Source organism: Synchiropus splendidus, chromosome 3 (genome assembly GCF_027744825.2).
Source record: "Synchiropus splendidus isolate RoL2022-P1 chromosome 3, RoL_Sspl_1.0, whole genome shotgun sequence".
Classification (NCBI taxonomy): Eukaryota; Metazoa; Chordata; class Actinopteri; order Syngnathiformes; family Callionymidae; genus Synchiropus; species Synchiropus splendidus.
Genome location: NC_071336.1, coordinates 10776155 through 10804026, shown reverse-complemented (window position 1 = coordinate 10804026; position 27872 = coordinate 10776155). Strand labels below are relative to the sequence as shown.

The following is a 27872-nucleotide window of genomic DNA, read 5'->3' as shown; positions in this document are numbered from 1 at the left end:
AAAATATAATCTTCTTCATAATGTCGTATTTTGCAATTGTGTTGCGTAATTTAGAACCCAAAACTAGACTTAAAACTGTATCACATCTGTTTGACTTGCCAGTCTCATGTCAGTTAGCGTGACAACATCTGTATCCAGTTGTGGTAATGTGGCCAAATTGCTCTTATTCCGCAAAATTTGTTTTTGTTTCGGGTTGATGTTCCTTTAAGACAGCCGGGGGTGGTGATGTTGGAGGGGTGGGGGGACCTCCTGGTATGCAAACATAAATTTAGCACCAATGTGTTCAGAGGAACTAAAAATGTGGACGCGGACGAAGAGCGACGCCTCAGGCCGAGCTGAGCCTCCTCTGAATCGGTAAAGCAGACGCGGAGAGACCGGGGACGAGAGCGGTGCCACCCGGACGCCCAGGCGGACTGAGGCAGGAGCCACCACCGGATCGTCCCATCAAGTCAGGCGGAGATGAGAGTGCGCAGCGGGGGCGCGGCGGGTCTCCTTCTGCTGGCCGCTTGCGTGAAGGTGAGCTTGTTCGTTATAGTGATGCGTTCAGGTGCCGTAGCTGTGGTGCCTTCAAGTGCGCACGTCTGCTCATCCAAGCGCATGTGAACTTTTGATAAAGTTATGATGCCTTTAAATGTTCACCTGAATTTACCTCACACACACAAGCAACATTTATAACGCTTGAATGATTCAGTTGGTAAATCAGAAACGTTGAGATGAAGACGTCTTGAGTGAAACAAATTCCAGTTAAGTCATTGAAAATTGTATGTGCTCAACTGCCGCAGTGAAGATGTGAGATGAAAAGCAAGCCCTCAGTTCCTACTCTCATCTTTTCTCAAGAGTTTGGGTTGTTGAATAAGACAGCACATGCATTAGTTTTGATATGATGGGTGTCTGGGCTTTCCCCTGGCAATAGGATGCAGGGGCTCAGTCATTTTGGCCAGACTCAACAGTGCTCCACCTTGTGTGAGAGAAGACACCTAAATCAGGAATCTTGCCTGCTGCTTCTGTCGGGTGGTGTTCAGAGCATACCCTACAGGGAGGAGGCAGACCCCAGAACAGCGCACAGGCTATCCATTCAGATTGTCTTGGGAATGCCACACTGTTCTCCCAGAAGAGTCAAGTCAAGAGGCAAGTGTGGACCTCTTTGTGCTGACTGGTGTCCTCAGATATCAGGGTTCTCCCAGGGGGAGCGGGGAGTGAAGCCAGCAATGTGTTGGATTTTGATGACAGGGAACACAAAAGCAGAATGAATTGTACATCCTACACAGTCCTACAGCACTGACATGGTTTTCCCAGCGTTGTGGACCCCATACTGCTAAAGTGCTGGGTAGAACCTACAGAAGATGGATGTTCTAGTTGTATGCATGCATAAAAAAGTCCTTCTGGTAATACCATGCCATGAAAATGATATGGTTTACCAGAATGTTGCCTGTTACTGTCATACTGTTACCAGAATGACCAGAGTCATGATCAGGCGCTCAGTGAATTTAGGAATTGTACTCATTGTTTATCAAAAAAAAAAACAAAAAAAAAAACGTAATGACAGAGCATCATATTTAGTGGCCATTAATCGCATTACATAACATCACAACGTGTGTGCCATGATGAGTTCAAGGAGTGATACGTGTGTTTGAGCATACTGAATAGTTCTCTTCTTCTATTGCGGTTTAGTGGTGGCTGGTATCCATTTAGCTGTGTTACTGCCGGCTACCAGATGGATGCCAGCAGAAGAATATTCAATAAACTGAAACCAAATACGTTTCACTTCTTGAACGCATCAGAACAGAAGTTTGAAAAGAGAATCCTGTTGTGGCTCAGTGTAACAAACAGCTCACTGTGGTTCATGATAACTGAAACAACATGATGCATTGAAGCTGTAGTTTAGCTTAAAATGTGATGTGCTGAAACCATGATCGCATTTCATGTTCATGTTCTCATGCAATGTAGAGGCTGCTTTGACTTGTTGCCGCCTCTGCTATCATGTGTCCACTTGGCTACACTTTATTGTTGTATTTTGACTTGATTTAGTGTGATATTATTTTTTTTTACAACAAAGATCTCAACTTTACTGAAAAAGTAAAACAGTGGTGGTGATCTGGATGTGATGCATATAGTCGCCCATTCAACAATGGTTGTCTGAGGTCGACAAGTGCACGTGGGTGAGAATGATGGGGACAGGTTTGAGGAGAGTGTCTCATCTGTAACACTGTCCTGCTGGGTCGTCTGACCAACTGGTCTGGTCTTCCTTTATATTCCACTCTCATCACCTGTGTGCTGCTGTGTTTTCTGCCTTGTGGCACTTCATGTCCCATGAGTCATGTGACCTGGAGTTCACCCCTTGAGTTTATAGGGTGTGTTTGGAGCCCTTCAAATTAGTATTCAACTGAATTCACATGAAATGATTTGATTCGTGAATTTAAATGAGATTACATTAAATGAGATTGGATACCCTTTATTCATCCCACAATAGAGACGTTCAACTTGTCACATTAGACATAAAGTAATGAAAGACACAAACACTCGCATTAAAGATGTATAAAAAGTAAGACTATACATAAAGCAGCTTCACAATGCATAATTAAACAACTTAACAACATTAGTATAGAAATTAAAACAGATGAATATCATTAAGCTAATATTGTGCCAAAATAAATAACAATAAATTGACAAAAGTATTAGAAAAATGTAACTAAATAAAATTCAAAGGACAAAAAGGACTGGAAAAATGTTTGACAATGAACATTGAGTCCAGTCAGACATTACTATTGTGCAATCTAACAGCAGAATTTGAATTAGACCTACTGTATGTGCCTGGGATTTTCAGGATGATTCCATCACGTTGGGCTAGACGTGGTTGACTTCTACCGTCCTGCTATAATGCTGACTATCTTTTCAAGATTGTTGTCAGTGAGCAGAGGTGATGAACTCCATGGAGCTGGGAGGAAAAAAACAGTCTGAATCTCTGGAGTCTAAGTGGATGGATTTAAGCAGAAGTTGGTTGAAATATTTTGCCACCATTAATAATTCTATGATCTTAAATTATGTACTGTAGTACTTTAAGTAGCAATCAGTTAAAAAGTAGACCTCTGTCCATCTCCTGGACTCTGTTGTCAAGCTTTCTCCCTGCCATGGAACAAAGCCATGGAGAGAAGCCACCCCAGCATTGGCACCTCGGCAGTGCCTTCCTGAAGTTCTGGATGGTCACAGTTGGGAACTGGATTTGGAGCTGGCCGCTCTCCTCCAGGACAGAAGACAAACAAAGTTAGTAAAACTGCAACATTTGTTCAGTTTGTTGTATGGATATGTATGTTATGATGACAATAGCTTGGTTCTCTGAAATTATGGGACAGGCCATCCATGATTTATCATAAGGCAAACTCCTGAATTAAACCATGGCTTCGACAACACAAGAAATAAGCACTGACTGATCAACTGTCAACACAGTGTCGTTTAGTTTTCTTTGATCTTCTACTTGTCATTGAAGATATCAGAGCTGTTTTATCTTGAAGTGCAAAAACATACTTGGCAAGATTGGGGGTTTCTGCAAGAACTTGAACAGCACACCTCCAACCTCCTGAATTGAGTTCCAAAAATACTGAGTTGTGTCTGCACATCACCCCTCATTTCCCTCAGGGATTTAATTGAGCATCTATTTCCTGAACTGGTGTGTGCGGGGTGTGACCCTGCCTTGACCCTTGTCCGTCCTCACAGCAGTGTTGCCGCTGGATTGACAGAGGACAGTGTTAGAAAAGCGGGGGCTCACAAGGCCTAATTAAAAGGGAGGGCAGGTGAGCTGCGTCGACACACAGTGGGACGGTTGCAGCATGCAGGCATGCTCACACACTTACTGGACCAGCTTGATGGAGCTGTGTATTACAATGTACTGGCATAATTGTAAAGACAAATGTGACGACTTGAACTTGTGGTCGATATTTGACCCCCTCCCACCTCTAACTTATTCAGATTACTGTTGTTGTCTCAGACTGGTGTTAAATCTCATGTGCCACTGTGGAATTTCTGTTCCAACATTCCAAAGTGCTGTGACATCATTGGGTTTGCTAGGTGTGTTTGTATATAGAGGAAGTTGAGGGGAGAAGGGATGTGGGGGTACAGTGCTACCCACCACAGCTTGTTTTGATCGTCCGAGGGCTGAGGATATAAATCTTTCTGCTACATCTTCACAATGTTTCCTTTAATCTGCCTCATAGCTGGAATAGTTGAAATATTTGTGGTGACTCTGCAGTAGTAAGACTTTGGAGATCAGAAGCTTCAATCTTCAGATCAGGGAGCATGGAGTGGTTGCATATAGTTCACAACCTCATAGTTCACAAAATGTTTGAAGCAAGGCTCTCAAACTCCGCCACAAAGGGGCTGCAGTGGTTGCTGTTTTTTTTTCCAATCCGCACCAGCCTGACAATCGACTGATCACAGCCTTCAGACTCCTGATTGGTGAAAAGGTGACTGGTTGGAACAAAACCTGCACCCACTGAGAGGGTGCTCCAAGAGGAGGGTGACTAATCTGCTGGAGCAATGGAGTATATTGGGACTGACATCTCTTGATTTTAAATAGGTTGTGAGTCTTAGCACTCTTGAAATGCTGCGCTGACATCACCAGCACCACTCATCTGTCCAAGTCTGTCCAGGAGGTGTTCCTGGTGGTAGCTGTAGCCAGAAGCAGGGTGGAACGTTTGTAGGTGCGACCTACTCTAGACTCCTGAGCAGTCACACCTCCGTGGCTGTGGTCGAGGAAAACAAGCAAAAAACAGCTCCCACTAAACAAAGCCCTCTGGATGTTTAAAAAAATATCTTTTTTTGTGTTTAGTTTTGTGCAAAAATAAAGATATTGTAATGTTCCAATATAATTTTAATAGCTTATGGCTTTAGAGCCTTTCTCCGTGCACTCGAAATCCCAGCATGCCCTGGGATCAGGCCGGCGCTGTGGTTCACAAGTAGCTGCAGGCGCCTTGCTTATTTGGATGGAGATTTTGATCCTGGACACGGCTCCTTACCACAATTTCAAACGTTCCCGATAACTTCTGAACGTAGTATCATCATGCATCATGTAGCGGAAGGCGTCCATATTTGAAACACGGTTCAGTCAGAATAGTCTTAACTACAGGATAGATCCCCTTCAAAATTACATACAGTGCAGGGCTGTCACAGTCCAGTCCACTCTGTAGTGATAATGCACACCACTACAGAATGAGGCCCTTAAGACTATTGAATCCTCAGAAAGTAAGTCTCGTCTGTCAATACTCCAAATTTGTGCCTCTAGGTTGGTTTAACTTCTACGTAGGTCTCATGTTAATAGTGTGTTTTATCTGTGTTTACACTGACTCAACTCAAAAATCCTTCAAGACTTACAACTCAATTGTACAGCAATTGTACAATTGTCCTCGACTCTTGTGGGTGAGGAACAAAATAGCAAGACAAAAGATCGATGTTTTTCAATAGGCAACAAAGGTGATGCATGAGTTTACATAAAGAGAGCGTCACAAACAGTTTTGCCTAATGTAATCAACCAGTGGTAAACTGTATGACTTACAATAACATCACACTTCAAGCAAGACTTTCATGCATGGGGTTTCTACCCTAAAACATCTTTTTCTAGAGTGACGTACCTTCGCGGTTAGAATTCCTAGTTGGAAGACTGGTGTTTGTGTACTCTCCAATTGTCTTAAAAGCCATTGTACTTGCTTGTTTAAGTGGTACCTCTGTTCTGGTGAACATGAGGGATGAATGTGTGAATGTTGGCGCACCCGTCAACACGCCGGTAAACAAAGAATGTGTGCAGTGTTTGAGAGCAGGGTGCAGCAGGAATGTGTCTGGTGGCAGGAGTGAACATCATCACATCATTAAGGGCAAATCGTTACATGATCATAGAGCAGCCCAGATCTGTCAAATATGCAGACGGTCCAGATATATTCCATGAAGACTACAGAAGAGCTGACTGAAAGAATTCATGTTCCGTGAGGAGGAGGCTTAGTTTTGATTTCTTAATGGTAACTCAAGCAGAGGAGTGCGACGAGTGATAACTGGAGCTGACAGACGGAATGAGTATTTAACAGTATCCTTACAATAGTGCTGTCGAGATGAACTCTGTGCCCTTTTCAGAAGTCTGAGTTACTTCACTAACATACTTGATGACAAAGTACTAGATACCTTTCGTGAATCAGAGAGTCTTTCTATGACTCTACACTGCAGCCACTCGTCTTGTCAAACTCATGCCAGTATCTTGTCTTCCTCCTGGACTGGATTATTCACTCCACTTTCGACTGAGAACCATGTTCTCTGACTTAGGGGAGCTGATCCTCTTCCTGGTCTTTTTGCATGTCGCTGTTGAATAAAACTTAGGATAAGCGCTGTAGCAGCACATCCGAAAGTAGCCAATGACCTCATCTGAGCGGCAGACAATGGTGAGAGCTTCATTTTGACTGTTACATCTCAGTTTGGCTTTTTTGTATTCTCCTGTCCAGACTACTGTCTCTCCTCACTAGCATCGACAATAAATCTCTGTCACGCCTCCTCCTGGTCCAGAACTTAACTTAGCTGGCATGTCCCTCCAGTGCTAGCATCACTGTGCTGGCTTTAGAATCAATAATGACGGTTTTATTGCTAACTGTCCATGCCCCACAGGCCCCTGTATTCATTGTAGAGATGCTGACCACGACACATGGCAGCCTGATGAACTGGGCAGATGAAGGAGACACAGGAACTAGGATGCTGTAAACCAACATCTGGACTGCGGAAAGCAATGCTCCTGAGCCCTGTTTTTTTCTGATGTCCTCTTGCAAGAAAGGGTCTAGGTTCCAGACTCTGGGTGGATAAACTACTCCATGAAATTCTCAGGAGGATGAACACACAAACAGACTGTGGCGCATGACTCATATAGAGACAGAGTATAAGAATATAATGTGAATCACACCAACTCCACTGTATTGGACAAGAGGTCTTTCCACATGATTCTTCAAATAATGAGAAAACATTCTCTGCCATGTGACCATCAGTTTTTCCTCTTTTAATAGACTTTCACTTAAACTGGCAGCATGTCACTTTGCACAAGAGCTGAAGAATTTGTTGTGTTTGCCCAGAGCTAACACGCTGCCAGTCCCTCACCTCATGCTGAGTTATGCTCGCTCGCTCAGCTTTAGCACACAATGCCTGTGTGTAATTGCAACGGCTAATCTGTGCGGACACCAGCAAAATACTTTTCCTCTGACCAGACCAAACTAGCCGACGACTAATTTGGACAACAGATGTGGGAAGTGGAACTCATTTAGACAACAATAAAGTGCAGTTTAGGACAGAACAGACAAGTATTGTAATGTTTCTTCAGGTGTGGCTCAACGTACCCTGTTTAATAGGCACAGTCTTGTCAGTAATCATTAGAGCAGATACATTTTCATTCAACATATTAAACATTAGATAATGCCACCAGTGAGGACCGCTAACAGTCGTGGACTTTCATCATTCTTGTACACGTCCTCGCCTCCTGTTTGGAGGTTTCCTGTCTTGACCTCTGTTCCCAACTTTCCCACAGCTGCACCTGCAGAGCAGATACCACAAGCCAGTAGAAGACAGACAGTAGAATAGGTTCAATGATCAGTTTGAAAAGCAGATGTTGATGAAGCATATTGGAATAAAGGAAACATGTCTGAAACATGGTGTTATTACGTAAATTCATTTTGTGCATGAAGAAGGTCGGAACTTGTTTCAAGCATGCAGTGAATATAACTGTCATTCAGTTCTGTGTACTAATGCTAGTATTTTGGGGTGCTAGTATTATGGTAGACTGAAGCCTTCTTATGGTGAGAGGTATGGTTCATTGGTGACTCCTGGTCAGATAAGAAGGACCCAAGCCGGCCTTAAAAACCAAGGCTACCTCTTGCTTTACCTTTTGCAGTAAGTCGCACTATCTATCATTAACAATGTCTGGTACAAAGTTAATTTATTTAAAATGTTCCCACATCTTCTCTCTTATGTTTGTTTGACATTTTAGTTATCTGCAGATATCAACTATGTTTTGTGACAGTGCAGTCAGCATCAAAGACATTTTTGCTAATGCCTTAAGGCTCCAGTTGTTGTTTTTCTGGGCTTTTGACTCACTGTCCAGGATTAGGACTCTGATAATGACAATTACATAAGTGTTGCTTTGTGTAAAATAAAGACCACCTTTCACCCAGCACATGTTTCCTCCCGTGTCCTCACTGTGACCCATAATTCCACTCTTCCTGTCCACCAGCTCTGACAGATTAACGGTCTCACTCTCCGTCCACCTGCTGCAGGCATCACGTTTACAGGCTGACACTAATCTCAGGGGTCCATTTGGTTTTTAATCTCCAGGAACACAAATGGACTCAGAAGACCACAGGAAACCATATCAGTGCTTTTGCACCTGATGCATTTCATGTTACTAACCCAAATGTTTTCAAAATGAAATACGAGCGCTGTGATCTGCGGTGATAGTGGTAGACAGCGCAAGTCATGTCTGTTTGCATGTGGAACTGAGACTTTGCTGGATATCTTGCCCGGAGCATCTCAGTGTCACTTGGATCTCTGTTACATTCAACAATGGGAGGCGGTCTCAAGCGCATTTGAAGGGTTTTGTTGCAGAAGCAATTTTGGAGCTATCAGATTGAAACCAGAGATCTCAGAAAGTCAATTCCGTCAGGAATGTTTGAGAGAGCATGATTTTATGAAAAAAGCAAAAGAATTCGTTGTTGGGTGTGTTTGTTTTCTTTGATTGTCTCATCTTGTTTACTGAATAAACTCGAAATCAACTTCAAACGAAGGTATTTATTAGGCTTATCCAAATATATTTGGAAAAATATATATATACTCACATCACAGTGTGTCTCAACGTCACAGCGCTGAGATTGATTTCCATGTTTGGGGCAAACCATAGGTTTTGTGTTCTCCCTTTGTTGACTTGTGTTTCATTTGGGCACTCTGGTTGTCTTCCACATTTCGAATCCAGAAGCTAGTTGATAAACATGGACATGATCTTGGTGCTCCTCCAATCCTGTTTTCACACATGCCTAGTAAATCCAAGCGCTAGTCATGGTCAGTGGTGAAGATATCAAGTGCAATCCACGTTCCATCAAATTAACAGGTCTGAACCAGGCTTGAATAGTTTTTGTGGAACCAGCAATCATGCATCTAATTTCAAGAAAGCAGCCAATAAACTAAAGCCAAAAACAACAGCAAGCCCCTTCTTGCCGCGCACTACATGCGAGCCAGACTCATTTTGAGAGCATTCCTTTATTCATGAAAACGTTTCCCACTGTATCATTAGCGCCCCGTGGTGGAGATGCACTTTGAGACAGAACAGCTCACTTTGAAAAACAGGCAGAATGTTTTTTCACTTTTGTCACTTTTGGCTGAATGTGTTTTCTGAGTAAGTCTTTGAAGAATGCTGAATTCTTGCTGAATGACAAACACTCCAGAATTTGATTCAGACCAATAAAAGTGTTGGAATTTTTTCCTACGGGGCTGCTGTGCTGCTTGTTTCCAGTTGGATGGAACTCAACCAGGGATTTTGGGAGAAGGCGAAAAATGCCACGCTCACGCTGGGCTGCAGTCCATTATTTTCCTCAATGCCAGCCAGATGAGATCAGGGACCAAGAATGCAACAGAATATGGAAATAAAGATTGTCCACTGGTCAGAATGCCTGCAAACAGAGACTGTTGCAGAGATTTAGCAAGCAGTCACACAAATATGCTGCTTTTTTCTTGCACTGTCAGACTATGATTGGAATTAGATTGGCGTAAGTTGGACAGCTGGAAAAAAGTATCTATAACATGTAAACTCATGTGTGATAAGTTACAGAGTTTGTCCTGTGTTGAGCTCATTGCTGTTCCCAATCAATAGTAAACTCCTTGTACTCACTGGTTCTGTTTCGATTCCCATCTGTTTCATCAACAACCCACTTTTGTTTGTGTCATTTGACAGCCTTCATAGTTGGCGGTGGTGCACTTCGAGTAAAGGAACACCAGAGTCATGTCTCTGAAAATCGGACCAATCAGCTTTCATGGGCAGTTAACACTGTTTCCAAGAAGAGTCCGATGTATCTGGAAGGGTCACCATTTCACCCCGTTGATGCTTCTGTTCACCCTAATAGTAGTGGTTGGGGCTATTATTTCGTGTACACCATTTTGTTTCGTCTACAGTAGAAGGCAATATAATGGAAGTGTAGCTCGCAAAAGTCTGAATTGGGGGCAAATCTGGCTATAAGATGTCTATCATTGCTTGTTCCTTCAGCACATCAAGTTATGTGTGAGTCCGTCCCATCGATATTCAGTTCAACACACACTTGTTAGTTACCTCTTACCCTGATTTCCACCCTACCCTGATTTAAGACGTTGCACCTTATCTATTGGAAGGCGCAGCTGCACAAACGGGAAGTCAGTCCAGGCCCATTAAAAAGTCCACATTGTCATATATTATCAAATTGTCAACTACAACCATTCCAACCGCTTCCAAACTCTGTCCACATGTTCATTGCAAATTCTGCTGAGGTGATCCCATCTAGTTTAACTATCATTCCACAGTAATGCAATTTCAAATTTTCATGTATTTTCTCCCTTCAGACTATGCAGCAATTCTGAAAAACTTGTTAAATGGGAACTAATAACAATGCTTTGACAGGAGCATCACAGAGAGTTCTGATCTGTTTCTGGATCGGTTGAATGACATGGATGTGTCCCTTTAAAGAGAATCCACTTCTGCATGTTTTGCTGCTCGGATTCAAACAGAGCGGCTCTTGATTCCAATGTCCGATACAGTCTTGATCAAAGGCTGCAGTCAACCAAACACAAGTCCTGGTTCTGTTTCAAGTCAGTTCCTACCCACACAGGGCCGTTGTGGCATGTTTAGTGTGTGTGTGTGTGTGTGTGTGTGCGTGTGTGTGTTTTCTGTGGAGGCGGGGAAGTCAGGTGGGGACGAGGGCAGGAAGCTCAATTATAATATCAGGTTGATGTTTTTACTGTTGATTATGTGACTTTGAAGGGCTGACAAGTCGAGGTCACGACCTTTCCTTCTGTGGACCCCTCTTTGAAATCAAAGGGGTAAATGGTTTCTGTCTCACTCACACACACATGTACGCGTGTGCTCAGGAATACACACAAATACTGTGGAGTGTGTGTTTTCTTAACCTCTGTCTTATTCAACTTGTACGCACACAAACGGAGACTATTGCATTCTGACATGTGTAATCGGTCACTTCCTGTTTTTGATCATGTTCAGGTCACTAGAACGTGTAATGTAGCAGAACATCACTGTTTTTTCCCACTGAGTGAAAACATCTGCCCCCTTAGGTGGTTACTTGATGTTTACTTAAACCTCAGCAAGTAATGCAAACAAAACACTTTTTTTTAAGTCGACACGCTTGAGTGTGCTGTCATGGCATGTTTTTTGTTTCAGTGCCCATGTGTAGATGTGTTTCGTCTTCCTAAACAGAAGAGACCATCCAACGATCGCAGTCTCTCAGGTGCTTAATGGTGACTTGGGCTTCAGACCATCAGTCTAGACAAATGGGAATTTTGGAAAGGTTCAAATGGTGAGAGGCAATGGGGTTGACAGAAAGTGAACTATGAGAAAGACTTAGGCGTCTGTATGTCCTACGGCTTCATGATAGAGTGCGTTTTCTTTGGGAACACAGCCTTGCCTCTTGCTTTATTTGGCTCAAATGTCAGCAACCCTGGCTTGCTTGGATGATGAATGAATAAGTTCATGTTGAGAAAGGGGGCCAGTTCTCCTATGGGGAGTAGTTGGACAGAGAAGAATCTCTGCCAATTTAATGTCACAGCTTCACACTGGTGACCACCACTCATACCCTTTCCTCATATCCCCCCCGTCCCTTGCACACACCTGTCACCTTCATCTTGACCTGACTGCTTCCTCTCAGTTGTTGCCAGTGTATGTAAGTTGCCAGCTGCTCGTTCACCAGCACTGTTTCTCTTGACTGCCTACATCATTGACCGTGTTCATGACCTTCGTACCGTCTTTGCCCATTTCTGGACGCTTCTGTCCAGCTTGCTTTTGGTCAATGGGAATTCTGCCTAAGGCATGAATATTTGGGGATGCATGAAACTAGGTTCAATCTGTTGAATGGTCCTCACTATGACAAAAACACACGACTCAGCTTATTGTACTGCAGAAATGAACGGTGGTACAGTCAAGCCGTCAGCAGGATTGGACCATCAAGAGTTAAATCACATATTTTACTTCAGCTGGTGGTGAAACAGAGTGAACGTGACATTTAAAGATCTTGTTACGGTCCATTAGCAGCTCAGCAAGACCCCCAGCTGCCCTCTGTGGGTCATAAACACTCTTTAATGACCCGAGTCAACTGCTGTGTCAATCAGAGCAGCATACTTGAACTCTTCACATTTTCGGGGGCTGGGAGCTTATTTTTTGGTTGAGAAAGGGGGAAAACTAGAACCACTGAACATAAAACTTTGTGCGAGTAATGTGTCATAGTGGGTTTGTGGCATGAGGCTGGATTACTGATTCCTTCCCTCTTGTGGGAGGCAAATTGCTGCAAATAATTTAAAGTGCGGAAATAGCACTGGTGAGGTGTTGATTTCTACTCAATAGTTTTTCCTGTTTTTCAGATTGTCGTAAGGGGCGACGATGGGGACGCTGTATTCATCAGAGAGTTCACTCTGATCCGAAGAGACCACCTGTCTGAGGAGCTGCAACATGACGACGGACAGAAAACTGAAGATCAGGTGAACCATCAATACCAGATCTGTTTGAAATACAGTCTTGTCATTGAAACATCCAAAGGTCCACCCACTGACAAAGCCAAGCTTGGACAATCTTCACTGCAGCTCCTCATAGGTACAAAGTGTCAAAAAACACTGCATGCACCACTGGTGCACCATTAAAAATAAGAAATGCATGGACACCTTCTGTACTGTATACCACTGGTCCTCAACCTTTAGCACCCAGGAGTGATTTGCTGTTCGACAATATTCTCACGGACTGGCCCAGTGGTCAGGGACCTCTGCTGTATACCACCGTTATAACCAATATAGTTGTAACTATAGGGAATAAAGAAGTAGAAAGTAAAACTATGTTCTCCAAAAGCAGTTTTTTTTTCATGACGACCCACTTGCCTGTGCTCAGGCATTAGAGGTGGTGGACATCACAAAGAGCTCAAACATTAATGGACATTTGAGCTTCTTCCTGAGCTAAGCTTCAACATTTGGAAATCAGAGCAAAGTGAAAATAATAAACGTCTGAAAGAGGTTGGAAGATTTTGAAATTTGCAATTCGTTTTCAGAAAAATATGTGACTACAAAGGGAGGACATCAAAATAAACTCTGAAGCCAGGAAGCAGATTGTGAAGAATTTGGCTCAGGAAAAAGATCATAGGTTATCAGGAAGGAGCTTGGACATTATAATGCGATAAACTCCGACAGGAAGGCGCTCTGAAGGTCAGAAGTGTGGCCGGTGCATTGGTGATGAGTCACTGAGGTAATGACAGACAAAGAGGTGTAAATGCTGGTTACCGTGGTGACATGGAGGCAGACGAGTGATTAAAGAGACAGGACGTCCAAACGCTTGTGTGATGTGTGTGTGTTTGTCTTCTTTGTAATTTAAAATGTGCATGTGTGTTTGTATATGGGCACACTTCCTGTATGACCTTTGACACCAACTTGCACACAAAATTGTATGGACTCGGATGAGAATTTATATTCACCGCTCATGCGATGAACAGCTCTTTTTGTCTCCTTGACAGTGTCTTTACCTTTTAATTGTCCAAACCTAGCGGTCATGTCTCAAACACTCAACTTTTCTCTTGACTGGTGGAAATTTTGAAAAGAATTCTTCAGACGTGTTTATCTTTGACTCCTCTAAAACCAGAACATGAGTCCCGCGAGCCGGCTGTTGTTGACGTGTGCTGCACTTGATATTCTAGTGGTTTTGGAACAGAAGCCCACGATGGCAGGAGTGTGAGCTCATTTCCATCAGATCTGCTGGATGGATTCAGAAAGTGAAACCGGATCCCAGGAATTATACAAGACGGCTGGAGAGAGAAAAGAAAAAGTGATGGAGCACGATGAAACACAGGCGGAGTCTGCTCTTCGTAGAGCCTTCCCAGAGCTGCCGCATCTCCTGCTGCGCTTGGATCATGAAGTTCAGCCTCTTGACTCCAGTGTTATCACATCTCCTGGTCAGCGCCCCCTTTGGTGAATGATCTTTTAGATCTTGTTCTCAGGTCTCTTTACCATTTCTTGTGGTTGACCGAAAAAAAACACTCACCATTATAATCGCCCTGAAGAAATATTGACTGGTAGCAACCATAACAGTTAGACCCTAAATTCAAGTGGATTTTTTGGAGTACGAATCAATTGCTTATTTAGCTCAAGACAACCACAAATGATCAAAACACCACAAACCGTTTCACACTGCACCAGTGAAACAAGTGTCGTTGGAAGGAAAGAATGGTTTTTTTAACGACCGAAAAATGAAGCGGAACATAACAGTAAGACATGATTTGCCACAGCCACAAGACACATAACTCCAAACTCAAAGTAAGTGGCTTGAAACAATGTTTGTCAACTGAAGGGACAGCTTCGTTCACCACAACAAAAGGTCAATCTTCTGAACGATGTTTATACTATAATAACTAGTCACCTGCTCCCATTATGTGGTCACTATAATGTAGCCAAAACTAGACACTAAAACAATCAGGTACTTTGTAATTTTTACATCAACTGAACAGTTGTCACAAGTACATCCAGATTGGTCATCACACACACGCACACACAATTAGCCCTCCACCTAACACTCCCCTCCAGACCCACACTCCTCCCCATCCCTCCCCTCACACAGTTAGTGTTGTGGAGGAGAGACTCAGAGAGGAGACAGCAGCGGGACAGGACACGCTAGCACACTTTGAGTGAGGAAAACCACACACTTGCGCATTGGTAGAAACACGCCGTACAAATGGATTTCTCACGCTGGGGTGGACTTGTCCTTCTTCTCATCATGGTGAGTTATCTTGGTTGATCCTCAGACTTTGGTGTGACTGAGGGATTTGGCAGATGTGGGAATATCAAGTGTCGACCACTGTCACGTGTGGATCAACACATCTGAGATCAGGTTCCCTCGTCGATACCAGGTGCGGTTACACTGGTGAGTCTATTGCTGGCACAGGTCTGCTCTGCATTTCACATTCTGGGGTAAAAACTTTTTAATTTCCTGAGACTCACTTGGGTGTTGGTGCTGCACCGTGAGCAGACTCTTTAACGGTCACTCTGTCTGAAGCCGAACCTCTTAATTACTGGTCTCAATTACTGGCTCCTGAGCTGGCCAAAATTTAGCAAGATAATGAAGGAGGGTGCTGTTGTGCGGTACCAAGCCATTCATCAGTCAGAAAATATGGGTACGAGACTTGCCCAAGGGCAATAATGCGACAGATGTGAGGCCATTTGGCTCCTCGCTTCTTTGACAAAGTCATTCCATTGAGTTGAGCTTATTCAGCTGACTCGTTGATTCTGGACTCATTCATGGGGCTCCAGTCTGATGAAAATCCTGCTTGTCACCAGTAGCTGAGGACTCGTGACCAGCCTGTGAGCAAGGCAAAACATTGGGCTGCTCTAAAAGCAGTTGGACTCAGACCATGTAGTTACTGAAGGCAGAGATCCTGAAAACAGGAAGGCCATTGACATCAAATCATACATTTTCATTCACATGGATGCTTTGGCTTGAAAGACACCCAATAATAAAAGGCCAGAGACATGATCTAACAGATGATACTCATGTACTTCAGATACCAACATACATGGCCATATTGAATGTGTCAAAATATACAACTGGTACCTTGATACAAGAGTTTGAATGTGCCGTGTAGAAGTAAGTAAAATGATCATTTTGTTAAAAACGTGTAGTGCTGAACTAGGATGCTGAAGTCTGGTCATCGACTGTTGTGCTCTTGTCGTTTTGCTCAAAGGCATGTCAGAGGTTTCTCAAGGTCTTCTCTCCCAAGTTCTCCTCTCCATCATCGCCTCTACACATTACTGTTCATGGCCTTAACCAAAACCGACTTCATCAGCTTGTACAGCCCCGAAAGATTTCTGTCTCTCTGAGATGTGTTGTGCCAGAGACTACAGTTTGTTGCTCATAAGCACCTTAACCTTTGAAAGACAAAGAGTCTGGACTCTGTCGTCTTGTAGACGGCATTGATGTGACATGTTTACTGTTGCATTAAGTCCACAATTTCTGTCAATGGTTGTTTTGGGGCTGCGGTCCTGCAGCTACATGGTCTTACATTATTCAGTAGATTCTGGTTCTCCAAATACAAGCTGACAAGTGTCTCCACAGCTCATCTCAACTCCGTCTTGTTGGTATCAATGATGCAGTTCATGGTTGTCTGAAGAAGAGAATGTCCGAAGTATTTAACATGAAAAGGAACAGAGCAACAGCTGAGGCTCTGGTGTTCCTCAACAACTCCTCAGATTGAAGGTCCCTCATCCAGACAGTTGTTAGGTAGTGAGGTAGGCTTTGAATCGTGTTTTCCAACTTCTCCACGTCGAGCCTTTCCTGAAACAAGAAACTAGACTTGCATCAGGTCGTTAATCAGGGTCTCTCACACTTTTGAGTGTCATGTTGTGTCAACACAAAGAAGCCATTAGCTGCGCAGATTTTCCACAAACTAAGCTTCTCAAATTTGGACCAACTGGCAGTTGCCCAAGGATTCAGTCTTAAGTGTATTTTTCACGCGTATGCAGCATAGTTCAGTATTTAAACACTATAAAGAAAAGCTTTCATGAAAGTGTAAAAACTTCTTTGCGACATTTGAGAGGTGTTCTAAATCCACGTGCTTCCATCAACAGTTTTTGATGGTGCTATTTGCGTTTTCTTTGTTTTACCCTGCAAACCCAGCCACTGAATGTGTTGTACCTCTAGATAAGCTTCAGAGGATCTGGAGGAAAACCACTCACTAGGTTTTCTTCTTCTTCTATATACAATGTGGGGTGAAATCACTGACCGGCAACAATTTGCTTTTACTTGTCTGCAGAACTCACGGTCGACCAGATCGGAAGAAGATCGCGAGACACTTTGGGATGCTTGGGGATCCTGGAGCGAGTGTTCACGTACATGCGGGGGAGGAGCCTCGTACTCACTGAGGAGGTGTTTGAGCTCCAGGTTAGACTGACACTGGATCCATTTTTTTTTTAAATAAGCTGATGCTATCCTGCTCAACTTTTAATGTGTAGCAAGTGTGCGCAAGGTTTGTGACAGCCATTATTTACTTGATTCTTTTGCATGCTACATGTTGTATCTAATTCTGTGTGCATTTGTGCGGGTTTGTTTTTGTCATGTGCTAGTGTCTGATTCTGGTTAGCAGAATTGAGACCAAGAAGTAAACACAAAATCAGGGTTGTGTGCTAATGGCATTCATCATCTCGGAACCGACGTGGACCTGCAGGTTCTTTCATCTGCAGGCCACACGGCTCTGCTTAGTTTGGCTGCACGATCAAAGTGGTTTGGGTTAAGTGGCCAATTATGGATTCAAGGAATGAAGGGAAAAAGAAAGAGGGAGGAATGCTGTCACTTTATGGTGACCTCACTGTGTGTGTATGCCTTTGTGTCTGCATGTCCCTGTGTGTGCGTCTACCTCTGCTCGTGTGTGTGTGTGTCTGTGCGATGTGGATGATAAATTCTCACAAAGAGGAAATGACTTTGGTCTGTTTTTATCGTCTACATGAAATATTTCCATGCTGCCGCTGCAGATGTTTGACTTGGCAGATCAGACATCTCCCGAATAGAATCTCAGAAATCGTGCTGTTCTCGCGACAGACTCTGTTCCTGACCAGCTGATCAAGAAAGTTTAGTATCACTTCCGTCTTGGTGTCTGCTTTCATTTGAAAACATCCAGAATCTGAGTGTTAGATGAGACTATGACTGTGATGTGATCACAGATGGGAATGAAAGCCATGCTCCTAAATGCTGCAACCATTTTTGTTACTGTTGCTGATATGTTGATATGACTTTACTTATTCGAATTATTCGAAGTAATAATGATCATAATTGTTTTAGGAGCTGCAATGGACAGAACATAAAATACCGAACCTGCAGTAATGTGGTAAGTAAAACTATTCTCTTGTTATTTAATAACTCAATGATCAAAGCCTGATTCTGACTCCCATTGTTTTGTGCTCAGGACTGTCCTGATGGTTCTGAAGACTTCAGGTCTCAGCAGTGTCTCGCCCATGCAGACGTGCGTCACCAAGGGCGCTACCATGAATGGCTCCCGGTCTACAACGACCCTCAGAACCCTTGTAGCCTCAAGTGCAAGGCAAAGGACATGGACCTGGTCGTAGAGCTGGCTCCGAAAGTTTTGGATGGGACACGCTGTTACACCGAGTCTCTGGACATGTGCATCAGTGGAGTGTGTCAGGTGTGACCATTGAATCCTCGGCAAGTGTTTTGTGTTATTCTTTTGTCTGCAGCTTTTAGTGAATGTCATGTGTTTAGATTGTGGGATGTGATCACGAGTTGGGAAGTCCAGCTAAAGAAGACAACTGCGGAGTTTGTAACGGAGATGGAGCTTCATGCCGGCTTGTGAGAGGAAACTACAAACTCCAGCATGCATTAGGAACAAGTTGGTTTTCTCTATTTGGATTTTTCTGCTTTAATCTTTCCTCATTTCACATCAGATTCTCAACCTTTCTGACCAACACTTTGTTTCATGTTACACTATGCAAACAACCAAGAGAATAAACATCATCGTCAACTTGTATACTCACTGACATAAATACACTAACTACAATTGAAAATAAACTTGTGATCAAATTCCAAGATTTCTTTTTTTTTCTTTGACAACAGTGTTTCATCGCTTTGTCTTTGTTTCATGCAGATGAAGTGGTCATGGTGCCTTACATGAGTCGTCACATCCGCTTGGTTCTGAAAGGTCCAGATCACTTGTGTAAGTCCTGGTAGGTCCGGGGTTCTATACTCAGTCATTACGTTTCTGTTTCATGACTTTTTTTTGCTTTTATTTATTTTTTACAAATGGCATTTATTTTTTGGTCAGCAAGTTTGAACCGTTACGCCTCAGAAAGGAGTCCTTTGTGTATTTACCGACGCCCTGGAGCAGAAGCATTGACTCATTATTGATAACCAATGTGTGTGTGTGTGTGTGTGTGTGTGTGTGTGTAGCTCTGGAAAGCAAAACACTTGATGGTGTAAAAGATCTGCTGGCTCTGGATCACTCTGGTCAGTACCATCTGGAGAACACAACTGTGGATTTCCAAAAGCTTCCAGATAAACAAGTTGTGAGGATAAATGGTCCGCTGGCCGCTGACTTCACTGTGAAGGTATCAAGTCTGTTTGTGAGTATGGGTGACTGTGTGCCTGTATCAGTGAGTCTAGCGTTGTATGTCCAGGCCCAGCCTGTTGGGGTGACAGAAAGTGCCATCCAGTACATCTTCTACCAGCCCATCCCCCACCGCTGGAGACAGACGGACTTCTTCCCTTGCTCTGCCACTTGTGGTGGAGGTGAGAGCCGCTCCGTCCCGCTGACCCACCTGTCAGTCTTCAGTGACCTTTGTCGTGTCCTGCAGGATACCAGCTGACCTCTGCTGAGTGCGTCGACTTCCGGAGCAGACGGGTGGTGCTGGACCAGTTTTGCCATTATCACCCCGAAAACATCAAACCCAAGCCTAAATTGCAGGAATGCAACCTGGACCCTTGCCCTGCCCGGTAGAGACCTCTCTGACACGATAAACAGTTACTCCTCCTATCAGCATGAGGGCTTATTTCTTCACTGAAAATGAAAATGTAATATCTTTTCAACTACTAATGATTGATCTTCCCTTCTTGCAGAGATGGCTACAAACAGATCATGCCCTATGACCTCTACCACCCGCTGCCCAGGTAAGCCCGCTTGCTCTATAATTGGATTCTTCAGTTACTGGTGTGACGCGTGGATGTGGATTCTGTCAGGTGGGAGAGTGGACCATGGACCTCCTGCTCTGCCTCATGTGGCGGTGGTGTCCAGAGTCGCTCAGTGTCCTGCGTCGAAGAGGATGTCCAGGGGAACATCATCCCAGCAGATGAGTGGAAGTGTCTCTACGCCACGAAGACGCCCATCATGCAGCCCTGCAACAGCTTCACCTGCCCGCACTGGCAGGCCCAGGAGTGGTCACCGGTGGGTGGAGCCAAAATCATATCCTGGCCTATGAATACAAAATACAGATGACCTTTTGACGTCCTTTGATCTCATCTCTGTTATGTCTCTATCAGTGCACGGTCAGCTGTGGTCAGGGTCTCCGCTACAGGGTGGTCTTGTGCCTGGACCACCGGGGGCTTCATGCTGGAGGCTGCAACCCAACTACCAAACCTCACATTAAGGAGGAGTGTGTCGTAACCACACCCTGCTACAAGTCCAGAGGTGTCTCTTCACTTATTACCATTGAATATCAAAATTAAGTAAAACACAAACTCAGTGGCCTATAATCTATAATCCCCACAATGCACTGCAACAATTTAAGGTCTTGTTGAGGAGTTCAATTTGTATTCCTGATCAACCATAAGCAATAAATGTCCATCCAGGATTAGATTTTCGTTTTCTGACTCTTTCTGAAATTCATGTAACTGGAATTTATTTCTAATATTTGTATTTCTTATTTCTATGTTAACTTTTTTTTATATGCAAAAAGAATCAAACAGCTGGATAGCAGCTATTAGATCAAATAAATAATATTAATTTATTATATATTAGCAAACATTGTTGTGTTTCATTTTGAAGTTGGTCTGAAACAATATTTCATGTTATTTGACCAGAAATCCCACCTGAACAAAAAATTCCTGCGTGGAACAAGCAAGCCATGGAACTGGAGGAGAGGGAGGAGCCTACGTAAGGACACACAGAGACACACACCGACGTTCACTGACATTTTCCTATTCCAAATATGCCTTCAATATGATGTGATTAAGTATACTTTTAATACTATTGTATTTTTTTAAATAATTATTTGAATTGTTTTCTGGACTTAACTCTTTTAATTCAGCTTCCTTTCCCTTATTTCATTTTCCGTCTGTGGTCCGGTATTATTTATTTGTTTCTTGGGTGCAATAGAGAGAGATAAAAATCTCTCTCTATTGTCCACCCAGCACACCAAACCTTAACAGTAATGCCTCTGTCATTAAAGCTGGATTGCTGGTCAGTGGGAGCCCTGTAGTAAGACCTGTGGCACAGGCGTACAGCAGCGCACAGTCAGCTGCCAGGTGCTGCTGTCCTTCTCTCAGGCTTTGGTCGACGTCCCGGAAGATGAGTGCGAGGGGGTCCAACCTGTCAGCACCCGCCCTTGCTACCAGAACTCCTGCCCGAAGAATTCAAGCCTACAACCTGTTGTAGAGGGGGAAGATCATGACCAGGTAGCGGAAGAAGAGGCTGAGACGCATCTAGCCAGGGAGCAGGTGCACGAATGGGAATACAATGGCTTCAAAGAGTGCTCTCAGACTTGTGGAGGAGGTACACACACGCACACACACACACACACACACACCGCTCAAGATCCGATGCCTCTATGCTGATGTTCCTCTCAGGTGTCCAGCAGTCTGTTATCATCTGTGTGAACCAGCAGACAGAGGAAGAGGTCCCCCACACCCACTGTTTGATGTCCCATCGCCCCCCTTCGCTGGTCCAGAATTGCAGTACCCAACCCTGCCCACCCAGGTGAAAACACTGCTACATAATTTAGATGAACTCTTGTACACCAATGTGTGGACCTCTTGCAACAGTAAAGCATATGTAGCTTTTAAAAGATTCTAAACATGTATATTTTTGGAACGTTTCCGAGGATGCTAAATAGCTGTCCTGCTCTCATTTGGACTGAGTTCTGTTTTTTTTTTGGACACAGATCTAAGAAAAACCTTGGTTTGTTGGCATTACCGTTCACATGGAACCCCAATGAGACGATGGTGATGGTCCCCCGACGCAGAGACTTTGTCAGCGTCAGGGGAGTTGTCCACTGTAGTAATGTAGTATCACTCATAATAACGTAATAGCAAGCTCAACGTCATTCGAGGAGGCCTTTTTTAAGGTAGACTATTCAGGAGGGCAGTTGAGGATGTGACTTGTATTCTGCTGTTCGCCCAACTCCCACACCCCCTCGCCGAACTCGGATATTGCCACTAAATTTAGACACACCCCTGAGCAGGTTGGCCTATTTTTTTCCTCCAATAGACAGAGTGTATTTCTTTTTCTGTCGGATGTGAGCAACACGGCAATAGTTGACAATAGCTTTTGGTGTGAACGTACCGTCTCACTTTATTATCATACCTCAGAGGACAGTTAGTGCTGAATCTGGCTTTCAACTTCTTCACACTTTTGAGTGGGCTTGACCACATTGTGTGATGATGTCCAGGTCAACTATTCAGTGGTGGACAGAGGGTTCCACATATACTTAAGTCTGAAGCCCTATTTGTGTTGCAGGTGGGTGACAGGGTCATGGACCTCCTGCTCAGCTTCCTGTGGAATAGGTCTGATGAGCCGTTCAGTTGTTTGCTCTAGAAAGGACATCCCCATTGAGGTTCTGGCTGAGGAAGCCTGTGCAGGTCCAAAGCCAGTGCCAGTCCAAGTCTGCAACCGCTTGGACTGCCCACCAGGCTGGGAGGTTGGTGACTGGCAGCAGGTGAGTATGTGTTTGTCGTACAACAACACGGAATGATTCTCACTGTCCAAATCCTTTGCTGTTCCAGTGTTCGCAAAGCTGCGGTGGTGGGGTTCAGTTGAGACAGGTTGTTTGTAGACAGAGACTCGCAGATGGACGTGTACTAGATCAGACAGGTTCCTTGTGCACTTCCAAGAGACCAGCCAACCACCAGACCTGCTCCAACCAGGAATGTCCGGCAGAGTGGCTCAGCTCTGACTGGACCAAGGTGAGGACTGACCTGTCCGCCATCAGGTTATTATTTTAATGTGAAACTGTCCCGGTTTTAGTGTTCAGTGACATGTGGAGCTGGGACTCAGAGGCGTCAGGTCACCTGCCAGAGACTAGGAGATGCTGGAAGCCTCAAGGTATTGGATCCAAAAGATTGTTCCACCGTGGTTCGACCAACCAGTGTAAGGCCATGTTCCCAAAGACCATGTAATGGTGAGTGAGAGAAAACTGCATTGTCTCATGACAAAATCATCATCTGGGTACCTCACTACCTGTTGCTTTTTTTCCATGAGAAACGTCTGGTCCGCTCTCTTGAGGAGTGGGAAATGAGGGAGGACGTCTTCTTTAATTTTGTTCTGAAACAGAAGCTCAGCGTGCCAGAAAGTCACATTTTTGAGCTTTTTTTTTGCATGAAAGAAGGTATTTAGGCAGCGAACCAAGTTAATCACAATGTAGTGCACACATAAACAATGACTCGCAGGCCATGGGGATTACATGGCTGTAATAACAACAAGAAATCACTCAGGCTTATGACTAGTCACATTTAAATCTGAGCCCAGACAGCTAAACAAGGTAAACCTTTGCTAATTACAATCATATCGTATTGCACTATGTTTGGTGAAATGGTTTGGATCTTTTAAGAACATTGAATCCATCTTAAAGGGGATTTAATTTGATTATTTGAAGACTTTGGATTGGTTTGTGGTCAACAATGGTTGTTTTTGTAACTAGAACAAATGCAGGCTTGCAGTGGTCCCACTAATATTTATTTGGAGAAACTAATGCAAGTTTTAAAATTTAAAAGATGACGTCATATACTTGTCACACAGAGTCCCAAAACATGTGGAATTATATTCCCTGGTGGATCTGTTGTTTGGCTCTATGTTTAGGTGAATGGAATGTGAAACTGTGAGAAAAGGGCTTTGACCAAAGCCAAATAAATGCATCTTCAGCTTCAGAAGTTGTTTTAAAGTAATAGTAATAAACAGTAATAAAGGACCAGAGAAGCACGGAAGAGTGGAAGCAGAAACACAAGAGGCAAATACTGTCTGTCGATACACAGAGTCACTATCTGAAAATGTGCAATTTGCATCCAGAGGGATGTCCGGAACGCTGGAAGATCCAAGCTAAAATGGGCAATGTCAAAATGATTCCAAAGTCCACATACAAACAAGAACTAAAAGAGAGTCTGTACAGGATTTAGCTCAATGGCTGGTCATCAGCAGGTGCGGTGTGCAGGTGTGGAACTCAGAATACAGGTCAAGCTATGGAAACAGGTTATCATTTGAAAGTCAGTTGAAATTTAAAAAAAGGCAAAGTGAACATGATAAAAACACCATGAAACTGTGGTGTGGGCTGATTTTGGCACATGTAACTTGACTTTGAAATGTCATATGTTCCTGTCTCTTTCCCTGTGACAGATTTAATGGAGCGCACACCCTCCATCCTGGGACAGAGAAAACTCTTCATTCAACTGCTGAAGGTCAAAAAGGTTCATTTAGTCATAGGAGGCTTTGGCTACCTGCTCCCATCCACCACTGTGGTGCTTCGGTGTCCCACCCGCCACTTCCTGAGGAGCCGTGTTCGCTGGCTGAAGGACGGAAAGCCTCTACTGAGCCGTCCACACTTGTACATCACTTCAATGGGAAACGTGAAGATTCATCAGGTCCGTGCTTCTGACAGCGGAGTGTACACATGTGTGGCAGGTGCAGCACAGGAACATTTGGTCATTCAGATCACTGGAAACAAGCGGAAACTCTCATTACCAAAGATGAAAGCAGGAGGCGATATGAAGGTGGGACCTTCTCGTAGCTCTTTGTTAGAGCAGATCACCTCCCTCCACCAGTATGACCATATTGCAGATCTTCTGAGGCACAAACATGAAGTGTCAGACATCGCCCTAAAGTCCCAGTTCAGCAGAAGGAACAAGTCTTCTCCCTCAGTCTTCATTGTAGACACAGCCCGGCTGGATGAGTTGGTACAGAAGCTCTCTGGAGGGCCACAGGGATGGCAGTTACTTCAAAGTGACACCCAGAAGTCAGCCCTGACAGCGCCAGAAATTTCTGAATCACCCACTCTACCTCCAGACCTTCAGACTACAAGGTCTCACGGCTCATTGGTAGTGTCACCTGGGAGTGGAAGGAACTCATCGGAGTTGATTGTTCATGTTGGGGGTCCAGTGGTGCTCCGCAAGCCAGTAGCTAGTTTGGAGATAAGGTGTGAGTCGCTGGGAGACGTGGAGACGTCCGTTTCCTGGACAAAGAATGGGAGAGCGCTGATACAAACTGGCAGGTGTGGCAAGTGTGAGAATGTGGCTGAAGGAGGTGGGGAGTGATATTTGGATATTGTTTGCAGAGTGGAGGTGCTTAAGACTGGAGCTCTGAGGATCCAGACCCCCTCCCAGTCGGACGAGGGTCTGTACACCTGCACCACCAGGAGTCTGTCTGGATCAGCGTCTCTGACCTCTGTGCTGCAGGTGTCAGGTATGATGAGATGTTTTACCTCAGGGTTCAGATCATGCTGAACAATCCTCCTGTGGAATGGCTTTTGATGAATATAAATGTGTTTCCAGGAGAAAGGTGTGATGCAGAGAGTTGCCACGCAAAACCATCAGGGAAATGTGTGGTACAACACTGCCCCTTCAGGTGAATTTCTGCTACTACACGAGTCACATTCAGAGCGTGTGAATTGATCAAGTGATCAAGACTTGTTGGTGGCTCAGGTGGCATGCAGAGGCCTGGACTCCGTGCTCAGCCAGTTGTGGGGATGGCCTTCAGACCAGAAGTGTTCGATGCCTGAAGGACTCTGACTTGTCTGAGGTGAAACAGCATCACTGCTCCAGCTCGGGAAAGAAACCCCCAAGTACACAGAGCTGTTTCCTGACGCCATGTTTCAGATGGGTGGTGACCCGATGGGGCCCGGTAAGACTCCTAACACAGGAACTGTGTCTGTCAATCCCACACATGATGTCTTATCGCTTAGACATGGGACAGACATTGCTTGAATAACATTTTGTCAGGTGAAAAAGCTAGAAAACGCTAAGTAGAGCACAAGCGTAAATAATTTAATTCACTGTCCGTATTCTATTGTCATGAAAACTGTTGTCTTCCAGTGTCGAGGTACATGTTCTCCACGTCGGCATGTATACTGTCAGCATGCAAATGGAACCCGTGTTTCCTCCAGGATGTGTGTCGGACCTACTAGGTAGTTTGCCCTTCTAAATATCTGCACTCTCATGCTAAACTGATTTTAACGTTCCTGTTTGGTTTGGTTTGTTTTTGTTCTTCATGGTTTGCATCTTCCACTTCTCTTTTGGCGATCATAGTTGTCTTTTTATTTCCACATACCCTTAAATCATACTCAGACTTTCAGGAACTCTGATATTTGCTCCTAGACTCCATTCTGTGGACAATTGTTCCTCGGACGCCTGCTCTCCATCATGGCAGGTGGGACCGTGGACTCAATGCACTGCTTCTTGTGGCCGTCATGGTTTCCAGTCTCGCCAGGTGACCTGTGTGGACCAGGGGACGGGGAAGGTGATGCCTGACCTACAGTGCTTATTTAAGCTCCGCCCTCATAGCTGGCAACGCTGCAACGTCCAGTCTTGTGGTCAAGGTGAGACAAGAAAGTTATTCTGTTCATTTTTATTTGAGTATTTTAGTATTGTGAATTCAGTCTGTAATTAATCACAGTAATATCCCCTGCTGTTCCTGATGTGCGTAAATGTTTAGAATATGTGCCTGCATCTGAAAGTTCTCGTCTCAGCAGGAAAATGTCAGGACAGCACCCGCTATTGTGAGAAAGTCCAGCAGCTGGACCTTTGCTCGCTGCCCCAGTTTCAGACTCGCTGCTGTCAGTCCTGCCACAACACATGAGGAGACCATGACAAAGACCGTCTTCAGTCTGAATAAAGATCCTGGACGTTCTTTAGAATCTAAAGGTGTCCGAGAATTTGGATCACCTTCAGTCTTTTGTTTTGTTCCAAGACAATATTGATACTGACTCTGAAAAAACACCTGATCTCATCAAAGAAGAGAGAGGTTACTTTAAATCCCGAAAACATCTGGAGGTTTTATCTGAGGTTGTGCAATGTGGTTGGAACCCAGAGAAACTGTTGCACATGTTTATAATTAGATTAAATTAATGTTATTAATGGTTGTTTGATCATCGTAGCGGCAAACATCTGGACTTACTCTAGAGAACAGTTGACATGATTTGGATGTTTGTGTTGCACTAAGCGACAACTTTTGCACTCTGCTCTCGTCCAAGTGTTTTATTTATATAGTTCAGATTATCAGGAAACCTGTTTGTTTCTTCAACCACTTTGTGATGTTTCCAACTCCAACAAACCATCACAAACATGCCTTTCAGTTTGTAGATATTTGTTTTTATTTATTTGTATGTCTTTGTACATGTGACGGTTCTACCTGCTGGTCAAATAAAGCTGAAAAACTTCTCTTGGTGACATTCACTCACTGCTGTGTGTGTGTGTGCGTGTGTGGGCTTGCTTGTCCCACATTATGGGGACCAATTCTTCACAAAACCCTATCCTTGTGAAGACTTTGTGGTGATATTTGGCTGGACCCCACGAGGTTAAGCCTCAATTTGAGGAGGAGTTTGGTTCACAGGTTAAGGTGAGCCATTTGTTTTGGATGGTTAGGTCAAGGGTGAGAGGCTGGGGAAAGGGTTATGGCAACGAGAAACAGGGATAGAAATACGTGTGTGAGTGTGTTTAATCCTTACTTGTGGGGACCAATTCTTGAGGAAACCCTATCCTTATGAAGACTTCGTGGTGACATTTGGCTGGACCCCACGAGGTTAAGCCTCAATTTGAGGATGATTGGGTGTAAGTTTGGTTCAGAGTCATGGTTAAGGTGAGCCATTTGTTTTAGATGGTGAGGTCAAGGGTGAGAGGCTGGGGAAAGCATTATGGCAATGAGAAACAGGGATAGAAATACGTGTGTGAG

The 27872-nt window shown here is 44.1% G+C and overlaps 1 protein-coding gene across 5 annotated transcripts; it reads left to right on the top strand.

The window, feature by feature from the left end:
- The first annotated feature begins 278 nt into the window (after positions 1-278).
- Positions 279-27336, top strand: adamtsl3 (ADAMTS-like 3). Of its 5 annotated transcripts, none has more exons than XR_008414197.1 (26): positions 279-516; positions 12616-12732; positions 17034-17161; positions 18056-18101; positions 18180-18416; positions 18494-18620; positions 18876-18944; positions 19178-19335; positions 19405-19516; positions 19582-19720; positions 19844-19894; positions 19964-20168; positions 20264-20411; positions 20804-20876; positions 21172-21494; positions 21569-21698; positions 22458-22656; positions 22724-22903; positions 22965-23118; positions 24327-25197; positions 25261-25388; positions 25478-25550; positions 25628-25826; positions 26018-26109; positions 26352-26520; positions 26674-27336. XR_008414197.1 is itself a non-coding variant. In XM_053860369.1 (26 exons), the coding sequence occupies exons 1-26, from the start codon at positions 460-462 to the stop codon at positions 26778-26780; spliced, it is 4344 nt and encodes a 1447-aa protein (XP_053716344.1). In that variant the 5' UTR covers positions 279-459; the 3' UTR covers positions 26781-27336. The 5 variants fall into 5 exon arrangements, 3 of the variants coding, with proteins under 3 accessions (XP_053716344.1, XP_053716343.1, XP_053716345.1); XR_008414198.1 differs by having other exon boundaries at positions 26671-27336; XM_053860369.1 differs by having other exon boundaries at positions 26300-26520.
- Positions 27337-27872: the final 536 nt, after the last annotated feature.

Bases quoted from the DNA above. Each gene is read 5' to 3' on its own strand.
- adamtsl3 (XM_053860368.1), top strand. From the start codon at position 460: ATGAGAGTGCGCAGCGGGGGCGCGGCGGGTCTCCTTCTGCTGGCCGCT. The intron at 18,945-19,177 runs GTAAGTCCTGGT...GTGTGTGTGTAG, and splicing joins GAAAGGTCCAGATCACTTGT to CTCTGGAAAGCAAAACACTT. The intron at 19,721-19,843 runs GTAGAGACCTCT...CCCTTCTTGCAG, and splicing joins CTGGACCCTTGCCCTGCCCG to AGATGGCTACAAACAGATCA.